Source organism: Leopardus geoffroyi, chromosome E1 (assembly GCF_018350155.1).
Source record: "Leopardus geoffroyi isolate Oge1 chromosome E1, O.geoffroyi_Oge1_pat1.0, whole genome shotgun sequence".
In the NCBI taxonomy this organism is placed as follows: Eukaryota; Metazoa; Chordata; class Mammalia; order Carnivora; family Felidae; genus Leopardus; species Leopardus geoffroyi.
Window position 1 is genome coordinate 13269783 of NC_059330.1, and position 27979 is coordinate 13297761.

General features: G+C 51.2%; 1 protein-coding gene and 1 long non-coding RNA gene across 13 annotated transcripts; one reads left to right on the plus strand and one right to left on the minus strand.

Annotated features, from left to right (window-relative positions):
• Window positions 1–527: 527 nt before the first annotated feature.
• P2RX5 (purinergic receptor P2X 5) lies at window positions 528–27951 on the plus strand. 12 transcript variants are annotated; one of them, XM_045487701.1, is made up of 14 exons: window positions 528–641; window positions 11943–12487; window positions 16006–16156; window positions 16806–16877; window positions 17164–17239; window positions 17327–17423; window positions 17700–17780; window positions 18111–18249; window positions 18809–18945; window positions 19401–19494; window positions 19617–19682; window positions 20935–21033; window positions 21674–21756; window positions 25282–27951. In XM_045487701.1, the coding sequence occupies exons 2-14, from the start codon at window positions 12351–12353 to the stop codon at window positions 25487–25489; spliced, it is 1440 nt and encodes a 479-aa protein (XP_045343657.1). In that variant the 5' UTR covers window positions 528–641; window positions 11943–12350; the 3' UTR covers window positions 25490–27951. The 12 variants fall into 12 exon arrangements, with proteins under 12 accessions (XP_045343657.1, XP_045343658.1, XP_045343660.1 ...); XM_045487702.1 differs by lacking the exon at window positions 528–641 and having other exon boundaries at window positions 10502–12487; window positions 25282–25530; window positions 25797–27951; XM_045487704.1 differs by lacking the exon at window positions 528–641 and adding an exon at window positions 13471–13556 and having other exon boundaries at window positions 10502–12434.
• Window positions 9219–12902, minus strand: LOC123603180. The gene is made up of 2 exons (XR_006714768.1): window positions 12480–12902; window positions 9219–10506 (listed from the first exon to the last, which is right to left on the minus strand). It is a non-coding gene; the product is annotated as an uncharacterized LOC123603180 (long non-coding RNA).
• Window positions 27952–27979: the final 28 nt, after the last annotated feature.

Sequence of the window (27979 nt, forward strand, 5' to 3'; positions counted from 1 at the left end):
GTTAAGTGTCCAACTTTGGCTCAGGTCATGGTCTCGCAGTTTACGAGTTTGAGCCCCACATCAGGCTCCGTGCTGACGTCTCAGAGCCTAGAGCCTGCTTCAGATACTCTGTCCCCCTCTCTCTGTGCCCCTCCTCCACTCATGCGTGTGCTCTCTCTCTCTCTCTCTCTCTCAAAAATAAATAAATGTTAAAAAAAAGAAATAATGGTGATGTGGGGTCTTTCTTGTATTTGTACTCTTTTTCACCCTTATTTCTTGGACTAGAACTTGTAGAGCTCTGGGAAGTTAACTTTGCCTGATGTTAATGGGATTGCTGTGTGTACCCTCCACTGTCTGCCTCACAGCCTGCCCATGGTCTCACTCCCTGCCACTCTGCCTTTGGCAATTTCTGGGGCTTGGTTGGAGAACCCATCCACTTCTCATGGAGCCTCTTATGTTACCTGTGTTAAATCACTGGCTCTTTAGCATGATCAGCTTTTCTGCTGATCTGATTCCATCTGCATCACTTCTTCCAAGAATTCCTTCATATTTTTGGTTCCTTTATTGTATCATTCTCCGTTTCCAATGCTACCGTGGACTTCTTCCCTCTTTACATTTCTTGAGTTACTTCAGAGGATTTGTCTTTGAAGGCAAAGAAAGAGGTAAGTTTGCTTAGATATTTTCCTATTGTTGGATCCAGGAGTTGTGTCCAAGTTTGCAGTGTTTTAGGTGATTTGCAGCCCTTGGATTTATATTTTTTTAAAAAATTATTTTTATGGGGCGCCTGGGTGGCTCAGTCGGTTAAGCGTCCGACTTCGGCTCAGGTCATGATCTCACGGTCCGTGAGTTCGAGCCCCGCATCGGGCTCTGTCCGCTCAGAGCCTGGAGCCTGTTTCAGATTCTGTGTCTCGCTCTCTCTCTGGCCCTCCCCCGTTCATGCTCTGTCTCTCTCAAAAATAAATAAACGTTAAGAAAAAATTAAAAAAATATATTATTACAAATAAGATCCTACTCCCATTATAACAGTCAAACCTTATATTGACCACCTATGAGCTATTGACTGAGCTGTGCTGATCTGATTGGAGTTAAACCAATGCAATTGTAGTCAAGAGACTGTGTAAGGGACCAGTCTGAGAAGGGAAAGGACTATTATAAACAGAGACATGATTAGATTTTACAAATTCATCTGCTATAGCTTGGGCCAAGGCCTTTATTCTAAAAGATGCTTTTCTAGTGCCAGGCATTTTCCATTTCCTGTTCATCCTCCTCTCCCGGAGAACAGGAAGTGCCAAAGCTTGTATAGATACAAGGACAATGGGTTATGGCCGCTGTCTTGACCAGATAAGGACCAAGATGAAGTCAGCTTGACACTAGCATGGGGAAAATGCCCCTTGTGATTTCTCTGTTTTCATTTCCCCCGTTAACACCTAGTGAGCACAGATTCAAATAACCTTTTTCTCTTCTGAAAACATCTGAACTTTGGTTGTTGAAGAAGGCATGACATCAAGCAGATGTGAAAACCTTAATCTGGCAAGCTTGTTAGGCCTAATTAAATTTTGAGAAAGGATGCTTCATATGGCAAAGCTCAGCAGTCTTACGTTATCTGTATATAGCGAAAGGTCTATGCACATCTGTACCCTTACAAGAAGGGAAATTAGGTATTTTAGGGATATAGGTATTTTGGAGTCTCCTAGCTACAATTAGTAATGATAAGCCTTGTAATAGTGTCAGAATTTTAGCATTACTTTTTTTTTTTAAGATTTTATTTTTAAGAAATCTCTACACCCCACGTGGGGCCTGAACTCACAACCACAAGATCAGTAGTTGCATGCTCCACCCACCAACTGATCCAGCCAGCCACCCCTACCATTATTTTAAGAACAGATTTAGTGGGGCGTCTGGGTGGCTAAGTTCGTTAAGCCTCCTACTTCGGCTCAGGTCATAATCTTGCTGTCTGTGAATTCGAGCCCAACAGCTGGCTCTGTGCTGACAGCTCAGAGCCTGGAGCCTGCTTCCGATTCTGTGTCTCCCTCTCTCTCTGCCCCTCCCCTGCTCATGTTCTGTCTCTCTCTGTCTCTCAAAAATAAATAAACCTTAAAAAAAAATTAAAAAAACAAAACAGATTTATTAAATGGAATCAAGGGAAACATTTAATCACTTTAGGAAGAGTAGTTCTAGTATCAGAGGTCAGGAAGTAGCTGGACGCACCTAAATAGACAATTTCCAACTTCAGCTAACCTGACTTTGATTAGTGGAAGTATATTTTGGAAAGTACATAACTAATAACACTCTCACAGTAAGATCATAGTGAAAAGTGAAAAACTGCCTTTGTCACACCCTGCCCCACCCTGTGGCCCTCCTTAGAAGCTGAGGTGAACTGGTGTGGTGTACATTCTTCCAGGCTTTATCCTGTGCATTTGTAAATATTCACATAAATACGTATATAGTACATAGTTTTGGGGTTTTGTTTTGTTTTCCTTCTTTTTTTTTTAAAATAGCATTATATAAATTTTTTTAATGTTTATTTTTGGGAGAGACAGAGCACAAGGGGGCAGGGACAGAGAGGGAGACACAGAATCCAGTGCAGGCTCCAGGCTCTGAGCACAGAGCCTGATGTGGGGCTCGAACCATGAACTGTGAGATCGTGACCTGAGGCAAAGTTGGATGACTGAGCCACCCAGGCGCCCCTGTTTTCTTTTACATAAATAGCACCATATATTTTGCCATTTGTGAGAATTTGTGACCATTTTCAAGGAACCAGTGTCAGAGAAAAAAATGCTGCTGACAAATGTAGGTGGAGGGGATGGGGAGAAGTGACACCTTGGTCTAGTGTGTCTTTGGGGAATTAATAACTGTGCAGAGCTCTTTACAGTTTATAAAGAGACCCTTTCAACTTTTCCAAAAGTGGAATTAAAGACATTTTTGTAATTGCCATATGATGCCAAATAGCTTTCCAGAAGGACTGAGCCATGTTACATGGTTATCAGCAGCATGAACATGTCCTGGGATCTCTGTTTTTACTTGACTTATTTGGTTAATGGATATATAATCATAGCTTTAATTTACCTTACTTTGTTGGCAAGACCATGTACTTTCCCATGAAATGAGAAGACATTTTTTTGGGGGGGACGCCCGGGGCTAAATCGGTTAAGCATCTGACTTCGGCTCAGGTCATGATCTCTCGGTTCCTGGGCTTGAGCCCTGCATCAGGCTCTCTGCTGTCAGTGTAGAGCCCACTTCGGCTCCTCTGTCCACCCAGTCTCTGCCCCTGCCTCTGTCTCTCTCTCAAAAATAAGTCAACAACAACAACAACCACAAAAAAGATGACTTTTTTGTGCCCTCTGTGCTTTACTTTCTTGTCCAGTTCAAATGTGGCCCTGGTTCCTTCTCATTAGCTCTTCTGGACTGCACCATCTTCTGGGATAGAAGTAAGAGGTGTATTTCTCCCTCTGAACTTTGGATCCTCTGGGTGAGTAAGGATGCTTTGACTCAGATAGAATTGGAGCAGTGTGACCTCCAGAAATGGGAGAACTGAGTTGTGCAGATCTACTGGTGGGCATCAGGAAGCACTAGTCCTTCCTGGTGGTCTGTCTGAAAGAGGAACTCTTCCCAAGTACCACAAAGGAGCCAGGACCATGGTTCCAATGTCCAGGAGAGCCAGTTGGAGGCTCTGTTCCTCCCCCTCCCTCCTCCCTGAAAGAAGTTCTGGGACCCCATAGCCAGTTGCAGTCCTGAGGGCAGAGTTGGGGGGCGAGTGGCTGGTGATTGAAGACGTGTCTCTGGGAATGTCTTCTCTTCTGTCTAGGGCCTGGGAAAGGGGCCCAGACTTGCCCTGCCTGGTGTGCCGGCAGATGTTCTCGTGATCTTGGTTTTGGTTTCTGGGATTTGACTAGTGTCCTACTTTGGGGTAATCTTTTTTCTCTTCAGAGCTGTGAGTGAGGTGTAAGATTAAGGTTGGAAGGCTGAGGTGGGAGAAAACACCACTGACCCACTTTGATTCTGCAAAACTTTGAGATTTCCTAGTCTAGGAAAAGGCTACCAGCCTAACTCCTGGAATTCTACACTGGGGCTTGGGGTCCTTTGTCCAATGATGAAGAACTCACCTAGTGAGTGAGTGAAGACTGGCTAGCTAGTAAAGGACACTAGTACCACTAAGTCAGGGGTTTCTAACTTTTTCCCTAGGTCATAAACCCCTCTGGTGGTCTGGTGAAACCTAGGCACCCCTTTTCAGATTTCTCCCAACATTGTATTATGAAAAGTTGAATTCTGCGGTTGCGAACAGCTGCCTTCCCACCATCTAGTTTCTTCCATTAACATTTTATACTATGCTTGCTTTATCACATATTTTCCCATCTGTCCATCCATCAGCTGTTTTCAAGTACATAAAAATAAAAGTTTACAGGGGCACCTGGGTGGCTCAGTCTGTTAAGAGTCCGTCCGACTTAGCCTATAGGGTCATGATCTTGTAGTTCATGGTTTGAGTCCCGTGTTGGGCTCTGTGCTGACAGCTCAGAGCCTGGAAACTGCTTCCGATTCTGTGTCTCCCTCTTGCTTTGCCCCTCACCGGCACATGCTCTGTCTGTCTCTCTCTCTTTTTTAAAAAAATTTTTAAAAAAGTTTACAAAGAACCAATTATATTGAAATACAATAACCAGAATATTGAAAAGTTCTTATGGAGACTCATGTGCTTCTTTTTTAAAGCAACATGTCTAATAACTACCCTTCTTTTATTTATTTTTTAATGTTTATTTTCGAAAGAGAGAAAGAGACAGAGTGCAAGCAGGGGAGGAGCAGAGAGAGAGAGGGACACACAGAATCCGAAGCAGGATCTAGGCTCTGAGCTGTCAGCACAGAGCACGACACGGGGCTCAAACTCCCAAACAGTGAGATCATGACCTGAGCTGATGTCAGACATTTCACTGACTGGGCCACCCAGGCACCCATTAACTACCCATCTTTTAAAGTAGTGGTGAGCTTAAAATGTATTTTGAGATGTCTGCAATAACTGTAATGTGGGAAAATATCTGTAATTTCTATTGGTGTGAAGATACAGATACTGCTAACATGGCCATGAATGTTGCCTACATTCATAATTAAAGGAAATGTTACATTTCAGTTAAAGAGTGGTAAAAAAAAAATGTAACATATAGAGACCTCCTACTTCATATGTTCTGGTGCATTTAATAAACGCAGTGTCCTAGGGGCACCCAGGTGGCTCAGTTGGTAAGTGTCTGACTCTTGATTTTGGCTCAGGTCATGATCTCACAGGTTGTAAGTTCAAGCCCTGCATCAGGTTTTGTGCTGACAACATGAAGCCTGCTTGGGATTCTCTCTCTCCCCGCCTCTCTCTCTCTCTCTCTCTCTCTCTCTCTCTCCCTCTCTCTCTCTCCCTCCCCCTCCCCTGCTTGGGCTCTCTGTCTCTCCAAATAAATAAATAAACTTAAAGGAAAAAAAAAAAAAAAAAAAAGCAGTGTCCTACCCTGGGCTTTGTACTTTTGCAGCTAATCTTAATGATCATTCCAGAGAGTTTTAGCTCTGTTTTCTGAAGGAAGAAACAACCCCACAGGTCTAGTTATAGCAGAGCTGTTGGAACAACAGCAGATTTTTGGATCTCCAAATCGAATGGTTTTTTCCCACAAAAGCTTCCTGTCAGCTTGGCAAGACGGAGCTGACAGCCCTGGGCGGAGTGGTGGTTTTCAGACTTTGCTAGCACAACAGTTGCAGGTGGCTCAGCTCTTCAGGTTCCTTGGCCTTGCCCACTAAGGGCTGTGATGCTCTGGCCCAGCTCGGGCCTGAAAAAATCTGCTTTTTTGGCAAGCCCTCCAGATGATTTTCATGCAAGGGTCACCCCCTGGGAAATGCTAATTATGAGATCAAATGTGTTCATCTGATTACACTTCTGTCAACGGATAGGCCTTAGCACAGACTTGGAGCCTTGGTGACCTAGAAGTTGCTTCAGGAGACAAATTTAACTTAATGCTCTGGCAGAATTATCTCTGAAATCTTCTATGAATATGCACAGGCTTAGTCACTCTGTCCTCAGACGCTTCAAATATGCCGGCTAATGGCCAGAGGCATGGTGATCCGGAATCAGTCCATCCTCCCTCCCTCCGTTTCTTCCTTCCTTCCTTTCTGTCCCCCTCCCCCATCTCTTATCATTCTACAAGCCTCCGTGACCATCTACTCGATGAAGGCCCCGTGGTACAAAGTAAGGTAAATCCCTTTCCTGCACTCATAGTCCTATATGACAGATATGTATCCAATGGTAACCGCCTAAATCGTACAGATCCTGTCCTTTGGGTATTTAGGGAAGGAGAGGGGGTCCTGGAAGCCTTCATGAAGGAGACAGACCCCTGTAAGGTGAGCCTTGAAGCCATGGAGGACTGAGGGGAGACCAGCCGTGGCAAAGGCACAGAGGTTGGAAAATGACAGATGTGGTAAAGCTTGTGAGCCAATTCGGCTGAAGCTGAGTGTGCATGATGTGGCGTGTGAGCTGGAAAGGCAGGCGGGGACAGTAAGTAGGATCAAGAATCACCTAAGGAAGAATTGTGTACAGGAACTACGTGAAGCACAACTACTCACGGTGTATTTTTCATACGAGGATTTCCTGCACGTTCTCATTTCATTACTACCTCAGTTATGTGAACTGGAGAGTGGAGGGGAGTGGAAGGGGTGGCTGTGAGGAATTTCGCGAAGGTTATGGGAGAAAGCAGTGCAGGGAGCAGGAGGAAGGAAAAGATAAGATTGCCCTAAGGCACACCTTGTGAGAGATGTCGCTACTCTGAAGGTTTGGTTGACTTGAGTGAATCTGTAGCCTTTTTAGTGCTCGGCAGACCATCACTTGACTCTGCCCTTTTTAAGTACTTGATATCTCCATAGAGTTTTTCCCCAGGTTGCATTTTGGGAACTAAGTAATGAATAACAACCCATCAATTAAGATGGGTCACACAAGCCACTGATGGACTCAGAAATGCTTCCCACAGAGAGGAGCCACCTTTTCCTGTTGACTGTACTGAAATGGCATTAATAATGCATCCGCTATTTCTTAAATGGACCAGTAATGTCTATTAATGGAATGTGTTTATCATAGAAGGACTATCGAAGGAAAAGAAAAGCTAAAGGACAAATTACTTTGCAAGGTCTTTTATTGTGAAACCCTTCCCACACCCACTCTTATTGTGAAACCTTTCCCACTCTTGTCCCTTCTGGGCCATCCAGGATACTCAGGACTCAGAAGGAAACCCAGGTCTGCCGATGGCCCTCTAAGGCCTTATGTTGTGGTGACCTCCTCTTGTGCCCCAGCACAGACTCAAATCTACCTCTAGGCCTTGCATGAACCTTCCTCGCTTAGGGGTGGGAAATAGAAACACATTCGCTGTGTGTAATATCTGAACCTCTGCTGCAAGAACCATATTATTATATGGAATTTGTGGTTTTTAAATTTCTTTTTGTCTTCCTTTAATGTTTTGGAGAACAGTTTTTGTTGGCCTCCTTGGGCTAAAGGGAAAGCTTTAGTACCTAGGGGAATTTCCACCCTTGCTAGGGCTATAGGGAAAAGTATGTCTTCTGAGGCCACAGGGTGACCAAGTGCTACCTCCAAGCCTCTGATGGAAACGCAGTGATGCTATTGGCTACTCCTGTGGAGCCACCCATCTGCAGGCAGAGTGGTTTCCCTCTTAGAAGCTCCTCATCTCCTAGAGATTGGGAGTTTTTCCTGATTAAAGGGGCGATTTCTGGGGCACCTGGGTTGGCTCAATCGGCTAAGCATCTGACTTCGGCTCAGGTCATGCTCTCACAGTTCGTGAGTTTGATCCTCACATCAGGCTCTGCACTGTGAGTTTGAGCCCTACGTTGGGCTTTGTGCTGACAGCATGGAGCCTGCTTCAGATTCTGTGGCCCCCTCTCTCCTTGCCCCTCCCCTGCTCATGCTCTGTCTCATTCTTTCTCTCTCAAAGATACTAAACATTTAAAAAAAAGATTAATAAGGGGTGATGTCCTTATAATTCTCCTGCCTCCAGGGCCCACTCTATTGCACCATACCCCCTCCCTTATGATCTACAAAATTCATGGGAGAAAGAAGAGAAAATGGTATAGAGAAAAGGTTGGAGTCAGAATCATGAGGGTCTGTTTCCCCTTAAATAAAGAGTCCAGCACATTTCTTTGGGGGAGACATGTGAGGGCTCTGTCTGTGTCAACTTCAACATTTGAGGATCCATCATGTTTTTAACTAGAAATTATCCCAGGACCCGGAGGAGACCAAGATGGCCACAGCAGGGGGTCCAAACCACACAGAACAATAAGCTTAAAATGTTGGCAAGTCTTAGGAGCAAGTGAGATGATATAAAAAGAAAAAAAAAAAAAAGGCCCTTTAGAAATTCATTTTCCAAAAAAAAAAAAAAAAAAAGAAAGAAATTCGTCTTATGATTCCCTATCACTTTACTGCTGGTGCCTTAACTCTTTCAGCTGGACAAAGTCTTGTGAACCAGATGAGAATGGTTCACTCACTGCCAACACTCATTATAATGAAGCATCACGTAGACGTCTTTGGGAGAGGGGAGGGAAGGGATGTGGTGGTGAGCCAGGGAGGGGTTTTCACTACTTTGAAGACAGGCCATTCACCCCTGACCCCTGACCCAGGAAGTGAAGTTTCAAGGCACGTGGTCAGTTCTTGGCATGCCAGAATGCGCCCCACCCCCCGCAGCAGTGGGAGCTCCTGCAGAAGGTGCCCATTCTCTTGACGGACCCCTCACTCCAATATGGCATCATGAGAGAATCCATTGCCCTCCGCGGAGCTCTATACTTCTGGGCCTTGGCAGTGGCTTCCCTCCACAGCAGCAGGGCAAATGTGTGAGCTACATATTAAAGGTCATTCAGAGGAAGCCACAGTTCCAGAGGGCTGAGCCCTGAGTGGATGGCTGGGAGACCTAGGACTAATTTTAGCTTTTTAGGTGACCTGGGACCTTGTTCCATCAAATGTGTAATGGGATTGACAGCTACCTCTCTGGCTGGGTTCACAGAATGAGTCAAGTGAATTGATGTGGAAACTGTAAAGCACTGTGCTCATGGTGACAAATGGAGATGACCACTGGGGTTGGAGAGCCAGATCACCTGGATTCAAATTCTGGCTCAGATGCTTACTCGTAGACTCATCTAGCCTCTTAGGGAAAAATAAAGATAATGATTGTACCAACCACATAGGTGGTTAGGGTGGTGATGATTAAGTGAGCCCACACACATAGTGCATTTAGAAGAGTGCTCAGCAAGTAGTGAGTGCTAAGACATCTGGTAATGGTGACGATACTGGAGCAGGGTGCCTTGGGGCTTGTAAGACGAGATAGGGTTAGGTAGAAGCTGGAAAAACTATCAATCAAAAGCAGCAGGCAATTTTCCTTCAAGCGGAGAATTCATTTTGGATCTGGAAACATCCCTGACTTAGAATTTGAATGATGGAGATGTAAAGTGCATAGGCCCCTTCTCCCGCCTTGGGTATATTGGGTGTTTGGCTGAACTGGTGGGAGTGGTGAGCTGGCCTCCCCCATATGGAGGTAGATTGCAGATACTTGGGTTTGCAGCTTTCTAGAAGCATTTTTCACTGTTGTGACCCTGAACCCCAGGAAGAAATACATTCCACATCACATGGACACACTCATACTAAAAACAAAAGTTTCATGAAAACTATACCTACCCTACACTGGTATTTTCGCTCTCATTTTTGCTTTTGCTCTTGAACTCTTCAACTCTTGAAATGTCTCTCTCTTTCTCTTTTTGAATGTGCTTGGTTGTAACCCTGTAAATTGATACTATGACCCACTGATGGGTCTGGATCTAGCAGTCTTAAGGAGCTGTGCCATAAGGGAATCCACAGGAAGGGTCTGGCCCGGCCCCAAGAGTGGCCCTTTCCCCTTCAGTCTTCCCTCATGTGGTCCCTAAAGCTTTAGGATAGTTGTGTCAGAAACTGCAGCCTGGTCTTGGCTAAGTCATGGGGTGGTTCGAGAGGGGCTGCCCACACTGGTGGGCAAATAAGTGCAGAGACCCTTCTCTAGAAGGGTCTAGAGTGGCAGTTATATGAGCCACAGAGGGCAGGGAGCCTTGCATTTCAGCCTCTGCCGCAGCACACAGTAGGTACTCGGTAAAGCGAGAACAGGGGAGAGTGCACGGGACTGGAGTTAGTGCTAGGCTGTGCCCTATGACCTGGGGCCTCAGTGATCCAACCTGCAAAATGAAGGCCGTGGCCTCTAGGATCTCTCAGGAGAACACGCAGGCCATGCCACAAAGCCTGGAACTCCCTTTGTCGGGGGGAGAGACCCAGTGGGGCACATCCTATACGCGGCTTGTGCAAGGGTGAGGGGGCTCTGTGGGGGTGATGCTTTCTAACCTCGAACTCTTCAGGCCAGATCTTGAGGTCTTGAAAGGCCTCCTCATGGGCTCAGGTTAATGGGAATCTTCACAGATGTGGTGTCACTCCATTGAGGCTGCCTCTCCCCTGAGTATTGGAGATCCATGTGAGAGGAGGGCTGAGGAAGAGGCCTGTAGGAGAGTGGAAGGGAGGTCTGGTGACAATTCCCAAGCCTCCCCCCCAGGATGACATCAGCTTCTAAAATCCTTAGTCATGACTGGGACAGGGTGGCAGCTCCAAATCTCCTCCCTATTTAAAAAAACCAGGCCTGATTTTGTTCACTCACTCAACATATATATATATATATTGAACTAATATATGGCAGATACAGCAGTAGGCATATGATACAAAGATGTCAAAGGCAAGGTCCCCATCCTCCAGGAGCTTTCTGGTCTTAGTGGGGGACACAGTCAATAAGTAAGCAAGGTCCTATCCAAGAATGACAAGTGCTTTCAGGGAATAAGGGGTAATAATGGAACAGAAAGTGACTGGGGTGGGGAACCTAGGAAGGAGGGGCAGAGAGAGAGAGGGAGACATAGAATCCCAAGCAGGTCTCGTGCTTGGGTCAACACAGAGCCCCATGTGGGGCTCCATCTCACGAACGTCAAGATCATGACCTGAGCCCAAATCAAGAGTCAGATGCTTAACCCACTGAGCCACCAGGCACCCCTGTAGTTTTTACTTTTAGAGGCACATTTGGTGAGCTTTCGGGATCCTTCCAACTCCTGCAGCCTGTGGTTCAGGGAAGGGAACTTCTCACAGGTATATGAAAGGCCAGGGTAGATAGAGGAGCCAAACTGTTTCTGGTCAGGTGGCAGGATGTAGAAAGTGAGTGGGTGTACTGTGTTAGCTCAAGGCAGGGGGTGGAGGGAGGGGCACACATAGCTCGCCCAGGGGCCTGCCTCTCGTGGCTGTGGTAACTTCTAAAACTGATCTCGGACATGCCCTCCTTCATCCCAGGGCTCACACCCTCTCATTTCATTTCACCTGTTGTGAAGAGGGGTGCAGGGTTAGCACCCTAGACTAGGCCCATCTCTTGCTTTGGGGACCTATCAAACAGTTGGTCTGAACAACCCCCCCCCCCCCCCCCCCCCGGGCATATTTTATGATCCTAGGTCTTGGTTGCCTGCATCTCCACACCCCCAGCCCATCCGTCTGTCCTAGGTGTGGTGGGGAGTTCTTCATGCTGTGGGCGCTGGCTGGGGCCTGCTTGCCAACTGACCCCCTGGGAACGTGGGGTTTTAAAAGAGAGGCAGCTGCGCAGTAGGAACACCCACTTAAACACAGAGGACACAGGAGCCGTGGGTCGGGCCTGTCTTCAGTGTTTTCAGCCTGAGTGGTGAGAATCAAGGTTCCCCAGAGAGCAGGAAAAATCAAGAAACCTGGTGTGTTTGCCTCCAACTTTTTTTCAACCCCTCCTCACTTCCTGCGCTGTAGGTCCCGCCTCCCCTGGCCTCAGTTTCCCTATCTATTCCATCTATTCAACGCCCCCTGGGATTTCTTTGGGAGTAGAGAAAGGTGAGTTTGAAAAGCAGCCCTGCCTACTCTCCTCTCCTCGCCCCTGCAGCGCCGGATTTCCGATTTCCTGTGCCGCACGTGCGGTCCTGCGCCTCAGGAGTGCCCTCGCCGGCCGGTGGCCCGGCAGATGGTCGGGGTGTCGCCGTCAGCAGAGGAGGAAGAGGGCGAGGTGGTAGCAAGGTCGTGGCCCGGCGCCGCCCCCGTCCCCATTCCCACCCCCACCCCACCCCCACCCCCCGGGCCCCGGCCGCGGCTTCCGCAGCCTCGCCCGCAGCGGCCGGTGCCCCCGCGCGCTCCTCGCCCTGCACGCCCGGCCGGCGACCCCGCTGCTTGGAGTCGCGCCCTCGGGAACCGCAGTGCCGAGCCTCCTAGGACCCGCGGGGAGCAGCGGCGAGAGGCGACTCCCATGCGGCACCCGAGCGGAGGCCCTGGCCGCAGGCGCAGGTGAGGCAGCGCCATGGGGCAGGCGGGCTGCAAGGGGCTCTCCCAGTCGCTGTTGGACTACAAGACCGAGAAATATGTCATCGCCAAGAACAAGAAGGTGGGCCTGCTCTACCGGCTGCTGCAGGTCTCCATCCTGACCTACCTGGTGGTGTGAGTTCTCCGGGGGCTGTCGGGGGGTGGGGGAGGCGCGGGGCCGCGGCTGCCCCCTCCAGGGACCTGGGACCTGGACGAGCGTTCCTCGGGCTCGGCCAGGGGCTCTTAGGTCTAAGGGTGGCAGGTAAGGAGAGAGCCCTCTTTCCCCACCGGCTCTGGAGGTGATGAGATGCGGGCAGGGAAATCTGTGTTCCTTCATTTACCAGCCTCTCCGTGGGCAGCTCCTTCCTCTGGGCCGGGGCCCTGGGGTCGGGGCCACTCGAAAGGGGCAAAGACGTAGGGGCCTGGCTCCAGCTGTCTCTCTGGGAGCCTCCCTGGTCTCTTTGGTGCAGGCCCAGGCACCGGGTGGGTTATTTATAATCACTGAGCTCAGTGGCAAGCTCCTGGCCGGGACAACTCAGCAGCCTGGTATGTCCCAGCACTCCCTTCTGGTCAACTCAGCACACCCCGGGGGGGGGGCAGCCTCTCTGGTGTCCCGCTGGGGGGTCCTGCCCTGAGGCCCTCTACGGGCACCCAGCCGGACCTTCTGCCTCTACCTTTCCCCCCCTCCCACCTGGTGGGGGCTGGCACCATGGGCAGAGGGGGCAGCTCCTTGGAGTTGCTTGGCCAGGCACTGTTCAGTACCCTCGCCCCCAAGGAGGGAGGGAACAGGTGGAGGGAGGAAATGACACCAGATGTCTGGGAGGCTGGTGTGCCTCTTTTGCTGCTTCAGTAAGTGCTGTTGAGTCCCTACTATTTCCTGACTGGGGGAGGAACAGATGCTCCTCCTGGGAGCGCCACCCTGACCTCACTAGGAGGCCAAGTGCCCCCACTGTCCCAACTGCCCGTGGAACTTCATCCCTAAGGCACCCTCATGCCTCTCACCTGAGGGCCTTTGGACACGCTGTTTCTCAGCCACGTGCGCCTTTACGCCTCTCCTTGGTTAGTGCCCGCTCATGCTTCAGACCCACGTTCTCGAATAACTCTGATGCATTCCACAGGGATCGTTTGCTTAATGCCTGACTCCCGTCCATTCTGGAGACACTATGAAGGCAGGCAGGGCCTGGCATCACCTAACTGCTAGGAAGTAGGTGTGAAATGAATGAATGAATGAGTGAATGAATGAGTGTTGTGCCCTGAGAATTTGCTCAATGTTTCTGTCCAGGCTGGGCCCAGTTTGTGCCTACTAATGTTGGCTCACTGTCCCAGCCCTCTCAGGGTTCCTTGGAGACAAGGAGAATCTAGGACTTAGGACATAGCAGGTCTGCCTCCAGAGATGAAGAGGGTGGGCACATTTTGGTTGGCACCTGCTATGCAAAGAACCCTTACTGGCATCATGGGAGATGAAGGCCATCCCCCATTACTCCTGCATGACCTCAGGCAGGCAGCTTCCTGCCCTCTCCTGGCCTCCCAACTTTCCCAAGCGGTCAAGCTGTATAGTCTCTAACCTTAACTGTCACATCACCAGTAAGTTGATGAGTTGTATTTATTGAGCTCTTCCCTGGCCTGGCACTCACTGTGCTAAGCAATTTACATGTGCCATCTCATTGAAAAAACAATTTTTTTTTGATATTTTGAAATAATTTTAGATTTACAGAAAGGTTACAAGAGTAGCATAAACTTTTTGAAACGTCCTTCACCTAGATTGCTCAGATGTTAAATTTTACTATGTTTGTGTTGTCCTTTTCCCTTTTTCTCTCCACACACGTGATGTGTGTGTATGTATGCAATTTTTTCTGTTTAAGTTGCAGACATTATGCCCCTTTACCACTAAATACTTTGGTGTGTATTTCTTAAAACCAAGGAATTCTCTTATTTAATCAAGTACAGCTATGGAAATTAGATAATTAACATTGAATCAATATTATTTTCTAACCTACAGACCTTTTGTAAATGGTTCCAATAATTACCTTTATTTTTTTATTAAAAAATTGTTTTTATTAAGTTTATTTTTGACAGAGAGAGAGAGAGAGAGCGAGCATGAATGGGGGAGGGGCAGAGAGAGAGGGAGACACAGAATCCCAAGCAGGCTCCAGGCTCCGAGCTGTCAGCACAGACCCGACGCAGGGCTCGAACTCACAGACCGTGAGATCATGAGCTGAGCTGAAGTTGGACGCTCAACCGACTGAGCCACGCAGGCACCCCTAATAATTACCTTTAATAGCAAAAAAAAAAAAAAAAAAAAAAAAAAAAATCTGAAATCCTGCCTTGCATTTATTTGTCTTATCTCCTTAGTCTCCTTTAATCTGTAATTGTACCTGAGACTGTCTTTGTATTTCATGACACTGATGTTTTTTGAAGAGTGCAGGATTTTTATTTTATTACAGTTTTTAAATTGAAGTAAAATTCACATAGTATGTAACGCACTGTTTCAAGCATTTAAAATCATCCGATTCAGTGGCTTTTAGAATACTCACCATGTTTACAACTATCACCGCTATCTTATTTCAGAACCTGTCCATCACCCCAGGAGAAAACCCGTAACTAACTGCTAGCAGTGGGTTGGCATTCTCCCTTACTTCACTTAACAGAATGTTTCCAAGGTTTACCTATGCTGTCGCGTATATCAGTCATTCATTCCTTTTATGGCTGAACACGATCCCACTGTATGGATAAACCGCATTTTGTTTATCTGTTCTTCTGTGTGGCCAGACATTTGGGTTGTTTCTCCCTCTTGGCTGTCACAGACAACATTGCTGAGACCATTCATGTGCAAGTTTTTGTGTGCATGTGGGTTTCCAGTTCTCTGGGGTGTATGTTTTGGAGTGAAGTTGCGAGGACAGATCATTACCTTTTGGGGATCGGTCAGACTTTGCCACAGCAGCTGTACCGTGGCAGGTACTCGTTTCTCTGCAGCCTCACCAACACTCGTTATTTTCCTTTTTTTTTTTTTTTTTAACTGGGTTATTTGTGTTTTTTATTGCTGAGTTGTAAGAGTTCTTTATATGTTCTGGGTACCAGACCCTGACCAGCTATCTGATTCGCAAATATTTCTCCCCTTCTGTGGGTTATCTTTTCATTTGCTCGACAGTGTCCTTTGATGCACAAAAGTTTTTAATTTTGATGAAGTTCCACTCATCTATTTTTTCTTTTATTGCATGTGTTTTGGGTGTCAAAGAGTATAGGATTTTGTACTCTTTTGTAGAATGCCCCAGGCTGGATTTGTCTGAGGTGTCCTCATGATTAGTTTCAGGTTGTGCCCCATTTCCTTTAACCGTCCTCACACCCCTGGAGGGAGGCACTGTTGTCCCTGTGCTGACCCCCGGAGTTCATCGGCCCTCCCGAGGTCACATCACCGGCGCAGGGGTGAGCGGGCTGGCTCAGCCTGGGCCAGCTTCAAGGCCTCAGCCCCTGAGGGCAGCCATCTTCCTGCTCTCGGGGTTGCTTGTCGCCTCTGCTGCTTGCAGGACCGGGTCTCAGGCAGCAGTGCCGTCGTGGCCCCTGCCCAGGAGCTGGGGAAAGGTGAATACCCCGGGGAAAATTCCCAGAGGGCAGCAGTGACGCTGATGCCCACCTGCCGGGCCCTCTTCCCACAGGTGGGTGTTCCTGGTGAAGAAGGGTTACCAAGACACCGACACCTCCCTGCAGAGCAGTATCATCACGAAAGTCAAGGGCGTGACCTTCACCAACACCTCTGAGCTCGGAGAGCGACTTTGGGATGTTGCGGACTACGTCATCCCACCCCAGGTCTGAGCCCCACCCAGCACTGGGACCTCCGCAAGTAGGGCTTGGCTCGGGGTGGGTCACATAGGACGCTGCTGAGGTACCCAGGGACTTCATCGATTTTCTCCCTTGGCCCGGCACAGCTGCCAGGGTTTGCAGATGGAGACCCTGCACAGATCCTTCCCCCAACACCAACCCCTTGTCCTCCTTGACTGCACCTATGGGACCGCTCCCTTCCCAACAAACCCTGAGCCTGTAGAGACCGAATGGGGCCCCAAGGAGTTCCAGATCAGTGTGAGTCAGGTGGCCTGGCACAGAGAACTGCTCCCGTACATTAGCTGCTGCCCTTGGGAATGGCTCCCTGGCCTATTCACAACTGGCCCGGGCCAGGGCCTTGGCCACCCTGTCAGTACCTCTTCTCCCAGATCTGGGCTTAGATCCCAGGGGCTGAGGTCAGAATAGGGATCCGTGGATGGGGCCAGTTTGGGGTTGTGGGCCTGAAAGGGACCTATCAAAGGACATCTACTCAAGGACTTCAGAGTCAGTGGGCAAATGGGTGGGATCCACTGATTTTGTGGCCCCGTTGTCCTCAACACCCCCTGCCAGGAATCCTGGGAAGGAGGGTCCCTGAGAGGGTAAGAGGATGTCCCTCAACCCCTCTCTGGCTTCTCAGGGAGAGAACGTCTTCTTTGTCGTCACCAACTTGATCGTGACCCCCAACCAGCAGCAGAAAACCTGTGCTGAGGTTTGATTTGGTGCAGAAAGCTGGGGGTGGGGGGGTGAGCCTCCATCAGTGGTTGGGGTCTACCCTTCTCCTGAAGTAGGGGTTTCTGCCCCCTTCCAATGCCCGGAGGATATGTACACTGGAGCACAGACCTGCATCGCTTGGGGGGAGAGAAGCAGGTTTCCCAGGGTGTGTGTGGCCCCACTTAAGGGAGGAACCCCGTCCCAACTCCTGGGGTGGGACCTTGGTTCTGAACTGGAGCCCCTGCAGGGGAAGGCCCAGCCAGGTGCCCCTTCTCTTCCGGCAGAGTGAAAGCATTCCGGATGCCTTGTGTTACAGAGACAGTGACTGCCCTCCTGGGGAGCCCGTTGTGGCTGGAAATGGTGAGGCCTGGAATGGCGGGGTTGGGAGCAAAGCGGGGGAATTGGAGCCAGGAGGCTTATAGCATTGTTCCTGTCCCAATCTTGCAGGAGTGCGGACTGGCCGCTGCCTTCGGGTGGGGAACATGCAAAGGGGCACCTGCGAGATCTTCGCCTGGTGCCCAGTGGAGACAAAGTCCAGGCCAGCGTGAGTGGCTATGGCCTCGGGACCCTGAAGAGCTACCCGGGCAGTGAACGGGTCTCAGCCTGATGGTGGAGACATGTGTACTCTGAGATCCTCTTTCTGAGGACACCCCACAAAGGCCTGAGGACCACCCCAACATGAACAAATTGGTGGTCCTCGGCAAAGGCTCCAGGGGACCCAGGGAGCAGGCAGGCTTCAGCCGTGCCACAGGCCTGGGGGGATGTACGGAGGGAGCAGGGCCAGGGCCTCCTGGACAGACTGTGCTGGCTTGATTTGCAGGAAGCCACTCCTGGGCAAGGCTGAAGACTTCACCATTTACATAAAGAACTTCATCCGTTTCCCCAAATTCAACTTCTCCAAGTATGTGGGACTTGGTTCCGGGGATCTAGGGCCTGCCTCCTTGTTCACTGTGCGTGGGCCCATGTGCATGGGCGTGTGCGACATCTGCATGTGAACGAACCACTGGGTGATGCTGGGGCACGCCTCCCCTCTGCTGTGGGAGGGGCGTTCTGTCCTTGAATGGAGGAGGGTGCTGAGAGGGAGTAGTCAGGACTTGAGTAGGGGCTGAAGTCGGGGACTCAGCCTGGGCCAGGTAAAGGCCCTGGGACTCCTGCGTCAGTCAGGCTGTGTCTGGCCTGGGAACAGCCAGTCTTGGCTTCATTTCACTGTCTGTTCGTGGCCTCCATCCAGGACCAATGTGCTGGACACCAAAGACAAGGCTTTCCTGAAGTCCTGTCACTTTGGCCCCGAGAACCCCTACTGCCCCATCTTCCGACTGGGGTCTGTGGTCAGCTGGACGGGGAGCAACTTCCAGGAGATAGCCCTGCAGGTGGGTAGCGTGCACTCAGGGAGCCCTGCCTGGGGGCTCGCGGGCCCAAGAGCTCTGGGCCTGGGCCCAGGAAGAGGGTGGTGAGGAGGGGGACGCCTGGGGTCGAGTGGTAGTGCAGAGTCCCCTGCCCCAGGGACTCACTGTCTTCAGGATTAGCTCTGACGCACAGCCTGTCAGAACCCAGGCACTCAGTGAAACGCACAGCGAGCACCTGCTGTTTGGTTCGCAGTCCTTGGGGGCATCAGTTGAAACTGAGCCCGAAGGAGCCCCACTGGTGCGTCCGGCTGTCATGTAAGGTGCTGGCTCCAGTAGTTCCCTTCTCCTTGGAAGCATGAAACAGGGGACTTGGGGGATGGGGGCTGTCAGCAAAGTGCTTTTCTCAGCCTCTCCAAAGGGACCTGGAGCTTCTGCCTTCCTCCTGGGAGGATGCTCCGGCGGGGCTGACCCGTGGCCTGAGCAGTTTCCCCGTCTTGTCCAGCTCTCAGTGAAGAGCCGGTCTGTGACTTCTGCCCATCTCCGCAAAGTTCTGTGCACTAATTCTTGTCTCTTCTTCATCAAGGGTGGTGTGATAGGAATTCAGATTGAATGGGATTGTGATCTTGATAAAGCTCCTTCTGAATGCAACCCTCGCTATTCTTTTAGCCGTCTGGACAACAGATTTTCAGAAAACTCAATCTCCTCTGGGTATAACTTCAGGTAACTGGGGCTAGACTTGCTGTCTTGTGACCCTGGCCACATTTTGTCCTTTTCTGGGTGCCAGCACTATGACACCCCTTACTGGGGGGAGGTTGTCAGAGTGGGAGGTGTAGGGAGAAGGAGCTGAGGAGAGGTGAGGGGTGCCAGCTGGGAGCATCACTGGGAGAGGAGAGAAGTTCCTGTCACTCTGTGGGTTCGCCAGGAAGCCGAGGCTTAGCTTCTTAGCTCGGTCACTTCCATCAGTGCTGTAGTGGCCCTGGGTTGGCCCAGTGTGTCGTGGGAAAGCCCTTGCCTCTTGGGGGATGTCTGTAAGGATTTCAAATATCTGGATGAGTCTTTACCATAACGTTAGCAAGAGGGTCTCCAACCTCCCTGGGGATGCTCATAAATCTCCAAAGCGGCCTAGTATGTGTTGCCAAGCACAGAAGGTCTCCCCTGGGCCATGTCTCCCCTAGGTTTGCCAAATATTACCGAGATGGAGCTGGAGTGGAGTTCCGCACCCTCATGAAGGCCTATGGGATCCGCTTTGATGTGATGGTGAATGGCAAGGTGTGTGGGTGTATCTCCCATCCTGAGGCTGGGCAGGTCTGGAGTGGGGCATGTTGGGAGTACCTAGGAATCTTGCTGTCCGCCCTTCCTTGTTCACCCTGCTGTGTTTCTCTGTGCTACAGGCAGGGAAGTTCAACATCATCCCCACAATCATCAACATTGGCTCTGGGGTGGCACTCATGGGTGCTGTGAGTACCTCCTTCCCTTCACCTTCACCCTCTGAGCACTGGCCGGGGAGGGGGACACTGCTCCAGAGGTGCTGTCCTTATGCCTCAGAAAGAATAAGAACGGGCGAGGTCAGTGGGATGCGGGTAAAGAGGGCTTTCTGGGACTTGAAACCTGCCAACAGCCCCAGGTGGCAGTGACTGACTGACTTTCTCTTTCCAGAGCCAGAGAGGTATCTGCCTGGAGCTCTGGAGCTGGGGGCGGGGCTAGGGTTCTCTGGGATCCTGGGTCAACCCTGAACTTCTAAGCTTCATCTCCACTGCTGCTAAAAAGAAGCAGGATCCAGCTATATGCAGGGCTGCTCAGCTGTGGCCCTACTGCTAATGCTCTTCTGTGTGGGGCCACCCTGTGTGCTGTGAGATGATTAACAGCATCGCACTACCTCCCCGCTAGATGCCCACAGTGCTTTCTCTCCCCCTTGTGAAAGCCAGAAATGTCTCCAGAAATTGCCACATGTCCCCCGGGGAACAAAATCACCCCCGGTTGGAAATCCGGGGGCTAAAAAGATGAGCATCGAGGGAGTCAGGCTGTGGTCCTTCCTCAGATCTGTCCAGCTGGGCCCAGAGGGACGCACAGGAGAGGAAATAGTTGCTGGAGGGTGGGCAGCGCTTTCCCCCAAATCTCTTGTCATGCCCCTTTTTTCTTCTGGAAGTTTTTTTTTAAAGACATGGGAGCTGTCCGTGGGTGGCCCCTGCCCATCCTGGCAAGCTCCTTGCCAGGGTTTCCGGCAGCCTCGTCCTCTTGGCCCCACTGGAGGCCTCTGGCAGGACCTAGGATGGGCTTTTTATTGAGGCCAGGAAAACTGTGTAACAGTATCAACAAGTCAGAGGATTCAGCAAGGCTGTTCTCCTGAGAGGTGGTGGGTGACAGTGAGCCCCAAAGGATTCCTCTTCACTGCAAACAACCATTGTTAGGGAATCCTGTGTTTGCTTATGTAACTTTCTTAGAGAGGGGCCACTGTCAGCATTACTTTCTTATGATGTGGGTAAATCGGAACACGAGGGCATGGGGTACATACCTGTGAAATCAAGGTAATGGGAAAGGTGGTGGCGGAGGCTGGGTTGGGTGGAGTGTTCTCTGTGGAAGGAGGAGTTGATAAATAACATTTGGGGCATCTGGGCAGGGGCGGGGGAAGAGTTGTGCAGTGCCCTGAGTCAGAGGCCCAGGTCTCCCTTGCCCCCCCCCCCCCCCTTCATCTCCTCCTCTTTCTGGTAGGAAACACCCCCACCCCTCCGTGCTGCGGCTGGAGTGGCCCTCTGGTGGACGAGACGGGCGTGTGCACCATGCGCTCTGGTCCGAAGCCCCTGTGAACAGGTGTGGGTGGGTTCCCCTGGGTTAGCTCTGTCCTCAACCTCATCCTGTCGTTCCCCCATCCCTGACCACCCCTGTCATTCTTGTTCTTCAGATCCTCTCCAACCCGTCTCTCACACTGACTACCAGAAAGAACGTTAGAAATTTCTAGAATGCCACAGTTCTGTGTCTGCCCCTATTCAAGGCCTCCCCCTGAGGGATTAAGACCAAGGCTTCAAAGGCATTATAAGAAAATTTTCAGGCTGGTCCCCATGTCCCCATCCCCATCTCCAGAAGTGTCTCTTGCTTTTGCAACACGGGCCCTCTGGAATTCCTTTGCTCCCTCTGCAATGCCTGTGCTCAGTAGACATTTGTTGAAGACATGATTGGATGGGGTCAGGGCAACACAGGGGTGCCTGGCCTGATAGAGCAGATGGAGTCCATCTGCTAACTCCGGGCTAACTTTGGCTGTACCACGGACAAACTTTGTGGCCTTGGACAAAGGTGCCTCTTTCTGAGCCCAGTTTCCTATCTATTGATTGGGGATAATGGTGCTCTTTAGGGGTTGTTGTAGGGTCCGACGGAAGGTACTGTGTGTCAAATGGCAGGGTGCTTTCTGGAAACCTAGGATTCTGAGTCAGGAACCCTAACTCTTTTGCTGCAGGGGGCTTTCTTCTGTGACTTGGTACTTATCTACTTAATCAAGAAGAGCCACTTTTACCGAGACAAGAAGTACGAGGAAGTGAGGTCAGTTATGCTTCCTCCCCTGCAGCCTGGGGGGACCTTTGTGGGGGCCCCCTTGATCAGAGCTCCCCTCCCTGGCCTAGAAACTTTACCCTGGCTGGATGGTAATGCTTGGAGTGTGGCGGCAGGGCCATTGGGAGCTCCCCTGGAAGGGCCGCGGAAGGTGGAATGTTCTGAGAACATGCTTTACAGAGCTGGATTCTGCCTCAGAGCAGCTGGCAAAAGAAAAGGCCTCCAGAGGCCATGGGCAGGGGACCTGGCTTCCAGGCCTGACTCTGCCGCTATCTGCCATGTGACTTCAGACAAGTCCGAGGCCTCCTTGGGCCTCAGTTTCTCTCTCCGTGAGCGTGCTAGCACTTATGTTTTAGGATTCTTGGACTTGGTAGTCCTGGTTGGTTGGGGTTGAGGGAAGCTGGAGTGGTTTTTTCCTGTGGGGGCCATTTCCAGGCTCTCTCGGGCCCTGAGCATGGTGGTGTGTATGCGTGTATTCATAGCAGCAGAACATAGTATGTGTGGGAAATCCTGATGTCTGTGGGCAGACTGGAAGGGGAAAGGGGTTCTGACCCAGCCATTCTGGAGGAGCTGGGATCAGAATGGGCAATTGCAGATGGTGGGCTCCAGATGGGCACCTGGGCACTCCCTCCACCCCACCACAGCCTGGGACAGCAGGTGGAGGGTCAGCCCGCATCATTTGCTTGGACTGAACCCAGCCCTGATGCAGGCTGAGCCCTCAGCCCTGACCCTGGTCGCAGACGGAGCCCTCATTGCCCATGCCTCCTGGCTGAGCTGCTGGAGGGAGAGGGGTGCCCCCCACAGGGCGAGGGGCTCTACAGGGCCTGCCCCGCCCCCACCCCGCCAGTCTGGGGAAGGTGGGCTGGGCTCTACAGGCCAGGGTTAACTGGGTCCTGTCCTGCCCAGCGTCCTACGGGTCCTGGCTGAGTCCTCGCAACAGGACGGGACCCCAGAGGCAGAGGAGGCGGCGGCGGGGCCTGGGTTGGCCGAGCAGCCGGAGGCACAACACGGAGGCGGCAGCCAGAAGGAGAATGGCTGCCCGCCAGGTGAGGGGCTGCTGGGCTGAGGACCCGAGAACGAGCCTTTCAGAGACAGCCTGGCCCTCTCCTCTCCTCCCTGCTCCAGTGTGACCTGGACACAAGGCAGGACATCCGGGACGCAGGAGCACCCACCCAAGCTGGACTTTGTGGGGGACAGGGGTGCTTTAGCTCCTTTGTGATCCCCATTATTTCCTCAACACCCCGAAGTTACCACAAAGCAGTCTGCTTGCCGTGCTATCCCAAAATTAAGACAAGAGTACGATGTCATTTCCTCAGGCTTCCTCTGCCTGGCACCTCTCTGAGCTCGTTGTTTGTATGAACCCATTTCAGCAACTTAATGAGGTGGACACTCACAGTCCCTGTTCTAATGAGGAAACCGAGGCAAGAAAGGTTGTGGCTTGCTCAAGTCACACAGCTAATAAATGGCAGAGCTGGGATTTGAACCTAGTCAGTATGTCTCTAGAATCCAGTTCTTCTCCATGATACTTTTCTGCCTTATCAAGCCCCCCATTCCCCTACTCCTCATCAGATGCCTTCCAGAAATCCTGGAGCTGCCCTCGCCTTAGGAGGGTGGTGGTATGTTGACAGGTGGGCCTGCAGGCTGCCCTTCCCTGGGAGCCTGGCCATATCTGCAGATGCGACCTCAGCCTGGTGCAGGAGGCAGCCCTGGGCTGGGTCAGGAGGCTGGCCTTAGGCCTCTCCTTCTGCCTGTGTGTCCTTGAGCAGGTACGTGGCCCGTTTTGGGCCTGTAAACGCCCTTTATTTCCCCTACTGGGGGCTGCACACAGGGGATCCTCTTGCTCAGTCAGGCTGGGCTGCTAACTCTCCTTTTGTAAACCATATCCATTTACTGGCCCGGACCGGGGGACTTTCCTCTGGTTCCCAGCTTTCATTCTTTGTTGACTCAGGGACTGGCAGCTTCCAGTGGGGAGCTGGGCCTGTGCAGGGCAGGAGTGAGAAATGGACTGGGAAGGAGAGGCAGGCAAAGGAGGGAGAGAAGTGAGGAAGACAGAGATGGGGTTGTGGCATGGAGGCAGGGAGGCTGGGGTCCTAGCAGCAGCTCCCAATGTGCTCCCTGAGCTCCTCAGCCTGTGAGAGGGAAGAATGACCACCCCGCTGGTGTTGGCTGTGGGACCAGCCTCGCCTATTGCTGTGGGAGGCCCGGGTGCCCTCAGGGTGCCACCACAGGGCAGCTGCTCATTGCTGGTACAGCTCCGGAGGCCCCGGCCCGAGCACCAAATGGACCTGGGCTGTGGCCAGGGACTCCGCCAGGCTGCCCGTCTCTGCGAAGTCTCTGCAGTGCCACCAGCGAGAGGCTGCCGTGGGTGGAGTCTGCCCTTAGGGAGGCCTGCCCTCTTCACAGGGTCCCCAGTTGTCCTCTGTGTGCCCCCTACTCCCCCCACACAGGTCTGGCCACCCGGGGAATGGAAAGGTGAATGTGGAACAGCTACAGAACCTGCAGACAGCGGAGGCATAGCCAGAGGTGTTCGCTGAGAGCAGATTTGGTGAAGATGTTGCGGCAGAACCGCCTGCAGCTCTGAACTGAAAACTCTTTGTGTTTGCGTGGGACAGGTGTTTCCGGTCACAGCCATCTCTTCTGCACCTTGGGATCTTACTACAAGCTTTTCGTTGTGTGTCAGGGGAGGGAAGCCTCCTAGTGGCCATTGTGGCTCGGATCTAGAAGAGGAGGACTTGGAGAGGGAAGTGGGGAAGGCCAGGGGCCTGAGTGGTACTCGAGTGTTGTCATTTTTCCGAGAACTCCGTTCATTCATTCATTCACACAGTGAATGCTATGTGCTGTGGGCTGTGCCCTATCCAAGAGATGCTTAAATGAGATGCTGACCTGGCCCCCGGGTGCGGGGAGCACACGTGTAATTCCTTCCAGAGCCAACAGACGTCACAGCCCGGCTCAGCCACTCTGGCCTTCCTCCAGCCTCTAGCTGAGACTTTCACAAATCCCTGTTGAGAATGATGGCTCCTCAGAGAAAGACTTTGGCCGGCATCCAAGGGGACGTTTGGCCTTGCCCTCAGGGATAAAATAATAGGTGGCCAAGGAAGCAACCAGGGAAGGCCTGGGCCTGGAAAGAGGCAGCTAGCCCTTGAGGGGAGAGGCAGCCTCTGAGGGTTTCCAGGTAAGGTGAGGAAGGGGAGGCAGGGAGGCTTCTGCTCCAGTCCTCCTGCCTAGCCTCAGGAAGCTCTGGGCATAGTGTCTCCCCCAAACGGGAGACCAGCTGCCTGTGTCGTTTCTCCCTTGCAGTTCTGTGCGGCTGAGTGTCCCTACCCGGCTTCCCGGCTTCCCTCGCTTTCTCCTCATAGGCGGGGTCTGAAGGGCTAAGGAGATAAGAATAGGTGGAGCTCACTTGGCAGGTGGAAGCAGTTGTTAACAGGGAGGCCCTCGCTCCTCACCCCAGCCTCTCTCCCTACCCTCCTCCTTCCCAGCCCCACACTGCTGAACTATGCTGCTTCCCCCATTTAGTGGCTGCAGAGCCTCGCTACTCACTCAGAGGTGTGGCCTGTGGACCAGCAGCAACAGCATCACCTGGGAGCTTGTTGGAACGGCAGTCTCTGCCCCCTCCGTCGTCCTCCGAAATCAGAACCTGTGTTTCAACAAGACTTCGGGTGATTTGTACGAACGTTCACGTGTGAGAGCACTGGTTAAGGAGATACGCAGCGCCTGGTTCTGAGGGAGGAGAAGGCCAGCTTTGGCAGCCGCTGCGGATTTCAGGTCAGACTTACACACATTCTACTTTGAGAGCAAGAGGATTCCACCCCACCCCCACCCCCGGGAAGGTGACATTATGCTCAATGCATTTAAAGTAAAATATTTTGACTAGATAATACTTATATGATTCAAAAACCAAACAAAAGGTACAAAAGAATAGACAGTGAAAAGCCTGCCTCCCACCCCTGTTCCCCAAGGCGACGTTACTGATGCCAAGAGGCTCTACTGTTTTGCGGAGAACCTGCTTGGTTGCTTGTGCCCTCGCTCAGGAAATGAACTTTTCCTGATGGCTGCAACGTCCCATTAAGTCTCCTCTGTCAGGAAGGGACACGATGGAATACAGTGAAGTACCGGGCTAGCTCCCTTCTCCCTCTCCCACTGTCTGAGGAGTCCTCGTGTAAACCCAAGGGGAGCGACCTATAGCTCATCACTAACTGTTGTCTGGTCTGCTCGGTAGCAAAGGCCTGTGCGGCTGCCTGTGGCTCAGCAAGCTCCATGGTTGGTTTGCACAGCTCCCCGGATGCGAAGGAGTGTCCTCTTTGGAAGTGCTGTCTCTGGGCCTCCCTCAGGCCAGAAGGGTTTGGTTCTCCTCTGCACACAGAGGAGGCGGGAAGCATCCTTCCACCGACCGGGGTCTTTGGAGAGGGACAGAGGGGCTCGCAAAAGGCTTTGCCACTGGAGCAGGGCATGGTCCCCGAAACGGGAAGCTTGCTCTTTCTGGATCAAGTGGCTCCTTCACTCTGGACTGGTAACCTGTCAACAACCCACCTGCTCTCTGAATAGAAAGTGAAAAATCTGGGTGATCTACTATGGTGTTTCATTTCCTCGCTAAAGCAAACCCTAGGATTTGATATACTTTTACATTTGGGAGGAAGCAGAAAGGGCAGGGGTCATGACTGCTTAGGAGTTGGTCTGGTTTCTTTTAGCCTGTTTTTGGAATTGCTTTGCGGCAGCCATATAACCTGGGGGAAATTGTACTATTCGTTTTACACTGGAATGAAAATGTCTCCCTACAGTTTTCATTCAGTTGGTAAATATTTATTGAGTACCTGTTGTCAGGTGATGGACTAAATCTGGTAACAGTTGTGAGAAACACAGAAACTGTCTCTGCCCAAGTGCTTACAGTCTAGGAGGTGAGCCTTAATCAGTGGTCACACATAGAGTCACAGACTGAATTTTCAGTGGAGTAGCCAGAGGTTTCCCCCAGGACGTGACATATAAGCCAAAATCTGAAAGCAGTCTAGTTGATGGGGGAAGCATTCCAGGTAAGGGAACCACATGTGTAAAATAAATGCTTTGACATGAGGAGTAATTGAGGAGCTGGATGGAGATAGTGTGACTGAAGCTGGTTTTATGAGGCTTTCTTTCCATCAACTCTCTTTAATCTTAAGGGCTGCCCCATTAAACTTCACTGCCACAGAGGACCTAACCTAATGGTTTCAAGTCCAGCCAAGCTTTCCAGGTGGCCTCCCCTACATGTCATGGGTCTTGTGCTCAGAAAAGCCGGTGACCCCATTACAGCTTCTGGATAGTGTTGCACACTGCCAGTTTCCTTGCTTTTGCACAGCTCCCCACTACCCCCTCTTTCTTTGCATAATCTTGATGCATGAATGGGAGGTTCATAAATCTTACAAAAACTGGCTTTGAAATGGCAAGTGAAGTGGGAACTCGAGCTCCTTTTGGGAGAGTCCCTTTCTCTCAGGACACCAGTTGCCTCACCAGGTAGATGAGCACGCCAGCCTCTATAGAGCTCCTGTCCGTGCTGACATTACAGGATCACCTGAACCGTCGCTTATGCTTACATTCAGGCCGTGGCCTAAAGCCATCTACCTAGTAGTTTCCTAATGATTAATTCCATGCCTTGGGAGTGCCATGATGCTGGCTAACGGGATTTGGAAACTGGGTGCTACCAACGTGCCATCAAGAGGACCAGCCATGAAAGAGCTAAGCGCCCTCTACTCCTGATGCAGGGGTCACCAGGACTGACCAGTCATGGCTGCCTTTTTGCCACCATCCCATCAGCTCTTTCTCCGTGGCTTGCTGCCCTACTGGGGGACCAGTTGTAAAGGGGGAACATGACTTCCTCCAGGTGTCTAAGCACCCCAGCTATGGACGACAGTGCCCTGCAGAGTCCCTAAATCACCCCACTTGGAATCGCATCTTGCATGTCCGGAAAAGGGCTCCACCTGGTTGCTACCCACCCCCTCCACCCAAATGACTCAACTTTTCTCAGAGCACACCCTCCAGTGGACCCAAGAGCACCGTCTCCAAAAGGCACACCTTTCTCCCAGCTCTTTGTTTCCCCTTAGGCCAGTGCACAGAATTAAAGGAGGAAAGATGGCAGCCAATATCTGAGACCTGCCCCATAAATGTATTCTGATATTTTTATTTGGTTATAAAACAATAAAAAGTTTTAATTGTAAACATGTCTTGATTTTTTTTCCCCTTCAAG